The sequence below is a fragment of the Vigna umbellata genome, chromosome 7 (genome assembly GCF_029865625.1).
Source record: "Vigna umbellata cultivar VRB3 chromosome 7, Vumbellata_1.0, whole genome shotgun sequence".
Lineage (NCBI taxonomy): Eukaryota > Viridiplantae > Streptophyta > Magnoliopsida > Fabales > Fabaceae > Vigna > Vigna umbellata.
Window position 1 is genome coordinate 24,706,605 of NC_142171.1, and position 5,250 is coordinate 24,711,854.

Genomic DNA, 5,250 nt, shown 5'->3' on the forward strand with positions numbered 1-5,250 from the left:
CTTATAGACAACACTATGTTTTGCATAGCTTAATAACATACAATAAGAGGTTTTAGAGCCTATTTTCCTTTTCTTAAGATTGGGTAACATTACCTTACCTAGGCACCTCCACACTTTTAGATCCTATTTTATTAATTTCCTTATGAGGCATCTTATTTTGTAAAATATATGTAATAAGAAGGGTTTCTCCCAAGAGGTTATCAAGTGCACTAGAACTAATAATCATGACATATTTACCACCTCTATCTGATATAATCCTTTTAATTTTCTTATTCAATTGGTTCTTTAATTTTGCCTTAATAATTTTAAAACACATGAAAAACTTCATCCTTATGTTTGATTAAGTACACTTTAGTCTATCTAGAATAATCATCTATCAACGTTACAAAATAATTTTTACCACCTCTAGACACGACTTATTTTAAATAGGCTTAAATCATTGTGAATTAAACCTAACAATTCAGTTTAACATTCTACAGAATCATAAGTTTTCTTTGTTATTTTAGATTCCACACATATACCATATTTACTACTTTGTTTATCATACATATTGATTGATCCTACTAGTCTTTATAATTTCATAACATACTAGGAGTTCACATATCCTAATCTAATATGCCACATATCATTTGAGTCAACAATGTAAGCACTTCTATTTGCACAGATGTGCATGGTAGCACTAGAGTCTACCACCCAATTACTCACATTGGTCATAGATTTATTTATGAAATAATTGCAACAATAATATCTTTCCCTTCAACTATATTTGTGTTAGGAAGATTGTCGTTTCTTACTCTACGACTACATTGAGTTGTATGATGACCTGACTTTCCACATATAAAGCAATTTCCTCCTTTTTTAAGGTGTCGTTAGATCCATTGGGATGAGAAGTTCAAAAATTATTTTTCCTTTTATAATCAGGTTTGTTCTTGTACCTTTTTTAAGCAGGTTTCTCTTCTACTATATTTGCTTTTGTAGATAATGCTTTGGTCCTTGTAGTAGAACACTACTTCCTTTTGGTATCTTCGATTATGATGTATGTAATAAGATATGGAAGCAACATCTGCATGTGTCTATGTTTCAATTGTTATTTGTAGTTAGTCTAGGATGAAGGTAGTTTCTCGATTAAAAGTTCTGAAACAAACTCATAAGGCAGAATTATGTTCTCTACTTTGATATCTTCAAGGAGCTTGTGATATTGGTTGATTTAGATCTTAATCTTTAATTATCTCTTGATAGTAGTAATTTCTTATGATGAATCTTTGTTGAATGATGTCTTCAATACTATATTTGAGAATCAACGAATCTCAAATCTCTTTCGCTTTCTTATATGAGTAGTACACATCGAACAAGTAATTAACCAAGACATTAAGTAAGGTATGTTGGCATATCTTGTTCGCAACAGTCTAGTCTTCAACGTGTTTTGTAAGGATACTAAACTCAAGTTTTGAAGATGTGAGAGCGGAACCAATTTCATAAGTGTGTCTAAAAGGATAGAGCCACATTTCTTTTAATGTCAGAAGTTCTGTTCAAAGAAGAAATCACTTTTTGACATATCTAAAAATAGTTTTTGAGCTCCAAAAACAATGTTTTGAGTTTTTAAATTTGGATTGTAGTTGATATCAACCATAGATCCTTAATATTATTGTTAAAACTTATTAAATTAGATTTTTTGAATTGTGTAAATCTATTGTTCTTATGGACTTGTAATTTTTAAAAATCTCAAAAATAGAAAAAAAAAGGAACTTTGAAAAACAATAGATAACTAAATCCAGGTAAAGAAAGATAAAAGAGGAGATAAGAGAATGAAAGGGGAAGAGAAGAAGTGTGAATTGTGTTGTATATTTATGGAGGAAGCAAAAGATCTATTTATAATGGTAACAAGCTAAATGTTTCCTTAGCTCCTGCGGAGGAGGTAGCAAAAGTTTATCGATTCCCATGTCATCTAAAACCACTCCATTATTGCAGGACAATACGTGTCTTTATCCTTTGAAGACGATGGATATATTTGTACGCAAAAGCCCACGAAGATCTCGTTCTATAAGTTTTGGGATTTTATACTTTACAATATATAATACCTTATAAAATTAAACTATAATTATATTTCTTAAAATATATTTTAAAGATTTGCATAAAAGAAAATATAAAAATGAAGCGAAAAAGATTTTTATGAATTCAAAATATTGCAAATATTGGATATTGCTTAAACTCATGTTTCACATCTCCATCAAACAAAATATTAAGTATTATTTTGTGATTGATTCAAAAATTATTTCACAGTTAATAATAATAATCATAAACACTAACGTTAATAATAATAATTATAAACACTAACATAGACACATTAATGATGTTAAAATGTTGTCAATTATAAGTATTATTATTTAATAATATATATATATATATATATATATAAATAATTGAGTACTGTGTATTTCTGAGTGAGTGAGTAGCTTTGCAGCCTAAATCCTGACCCCATTGAAGCATAACTCACCTTACAAATCAAGCAACCTAACCTACTCACCATCACCTTACTCTTTCTTTCCTCTTTTGCCCCAAACAACCAAACACACTCTTTTTTCACATCACACATTCCTCTTTTCCTCATCACAAATTCTCTCTCCCTTTTCATCTTTTTCTTCACACAAACAAAAAAAAAATGAACTTTGGAGACACCACCAACACCTTCACCCTCACCACCACCCCCACAAAACAGGAAACCAGTAACAACATTCTTTCCTACTCATCATGCCTACAACCTACTAATCTTCTTCCTACTCCTAATTCTATCCACATCACCACGCCGCCACCGGACAGTTACGCCGCCGCTCACCGCCGCCAACTATACGCCAGAGAAGGGTCTCACGTGCACTGGGACCCTCACCTCACGTGCTTGCATCTTGGTAAGAGACATTACTTTGAGGATGTTACCATCGATGATGTTAGTAAATATAATAATAATGGTAATAGTGTTGCCACTCTGGGGAAACCACACGTGTGCCGCGTTGGTGGTGGTGTTGTTATTTCGGGGAGCCGACACGTGGGCGCTGACGATGGTGATATCACACTGGGGAATCGACACGTGTACGGCGGTGATGGTGGTGCTGGTTACTTTTTACAGGGCAACGATAAGAGAGCGCGGGGGTGTCATGGAGGAGCTGCCGGTGGGGGTGGCGGTGGCGGGAGCGTGAAAACGGCGGCGTTAGGGATGGTTCCGAGGTGTCAGGTGGAGGGGTGCCACGTGGCGTTGGTGAATGCGAAAGAGTACCATAGGAGACATAGAGTTTGTGATATGCATTCGAAGGCACCCAAAGTTGTGGTGTTGGGTTTGGAGCAGAGATTCTGTCAGCAGTGTAGCAGGTAACTTTATCATCGTCTTTTTCTTTTTTATTTTTTTATTTTCAGATTAAATTCATGCATAAGCTTTTAGTATTTTTTTATATAATTTTTATAAATAAAGATTAGAGTTTTGCTTTCTTTCACCTGAGTAAAATATTAAACAGTTAATTAATTTATACCGAATAAAATGGTTAATTATTTTCGATTAATTGTGAGCTTTAATTTAGTCCCCTTGAATAAAAAATGGAAATTTTCATTTAGTATATGATGTTGATTTTATTATTAAGATATAGGGTTAAATATGTTTTTAGTCCCTAAACTATTGGTCGTTTCTGGTTTTCATTCCTCTTTCAAAGTAAGGTACAATTTGGTCCTCATTCTTTTCGAAACGTTCGTTTTAGTCCTCGAAATTTTGGTTTTAGTCCTCATTTGTTGCTAAATGAGGACCAAATTTTTAAACAGTGTTTAGTTTTTGAGAACTAAAACGAACGTTTAGAAAAGAATGAGGACCAAATTTTTAAACAGTGTTTAGTTTTTGAGAACTAAAACGAACGTTTAGAAAAGAATGAGGACCAAATTATACCTTACTTTGAAAGAGAACCAAAACCAGAAACGGCCAATAGTTTAGGAACTAAAAACATATTTAACCCTAAGATATATAATACTAAAAAGTTAAATTTCACTCTCACATTTACACAAAATTGTAACGTTATGGAATTTACTTTTGTGTGTTTTTTTAAATATTTAGTGACTAAATCAGATTTTAAACAAATGTTACCATTTTAATTTGTTTTAGAGCTCAAAATGGTTGATTATCTAATTATTTGTAATCAATTATCTTTGATTGACCTAAATTACGTTAATGATGTTTACAAAATGTAGGTTTCATCTGGTATCAGAGTTTGACGACTCAAAGAGAAGTTGCAGGAGAAGATTAGCAGGCCATAACGAAAGAAGAAGAAAAAGCTCTCACCTTTCTGTTACCAGAAGTTCTAGACAAGGTAAAAACAACACATTACATTATATTTCTCAGTTAACTAACATAAAACTGAAGTTTAATGATGGTAGTTGAGCTATGACATTAAGCTGGTTTATTTTAATATCAGTTTGTATGGTAAAAGTGTGATACATGATGAATTGAGAAGCTACGTATCAGAAAACATAAAAGTTGAACGAAGCCGATACAAACAGAAGCAGCCAATAAGATGGATAGGTTTTGACCTCAATGATTTTGTGGTAACTTGAATGAAAATTAAGATGATCCTAACATGAAATTTGCCTTTTGTTGATTTGACATGGTATGTTCCTATGGGAAGAACAAAATGTGATGGTTGGAGGGTTGTGAATGATGTTATTATGCAGGGTGTGCTCTCTCTCTTCTGTCATTTGAGAGCAGTGATAATTGGTGGTCTCATTCTGATCTCTCCACAAGATGCAGTGCAGCATTGCGTGAACTCATAGCAGAAAACCGTGCTGCCCTAATCACAAGACAACAACAGCAACATGTTTATGTTGTGCCCCACCATGATGATGATGCACTGGATGAACTAGAGTTTGTGGAGATACAACCTCAGTCCAATTATTTTCCTCATCACATGTTTTCCCAGACACAAGAATAATGATTCTGTTCTGATATTGCTGCTGAGGTGACCCTGAATCTGATTTTGCATGTTGAAATGCAAGTCTGAGTCTAATAAGTTTCACAATAAGAGAAAATAGTGTCGATTTTTTATATATTTGGCTCAAATGTTATTGGTATTTGTACGTAATCTTTTTCTCGATCGATCCAACATTTTTCACTATGCATGCTTTGTTTCAATGTTCCAATTCTTTTGTTTGCTAAAAATAAGAACTTCTTTCCATGGTGAGATTGTAGAGTACTAGCCAGTTATGAATGGTGATTTGTCAAGT

The 5,250-nt window shown here is 33.2% G+C and overlaps 1 protein-coding gene across 1 annotated transcript; it reads left to right on the plus strand.

The window, feature by feature from the left end:
* Positions 1 to 2,483: 2,483 nt before the first annotated feature.
* LOC124824482 (squamosa promoter-binding-like protein 7) lies at positions 2,484 to 5,250 on the plus strand. The gene is made up of 3 exons (XM_047296906.2): positions 2,484 to 3,360; positions 4,222 to 4,340; positions 4,702 to 5,250. Exons 1-3 carry the CDS (start codon positions 2,660 to 2,662, stop codon positions 4,956 to 4,958), a joined length of 1,077 nt encoding a protein of 358 aa, XP_047152862.1. The 5' UTR covers positions 2,484 to 2,659; the 3' UTR covers positions 4,959 to 5,250.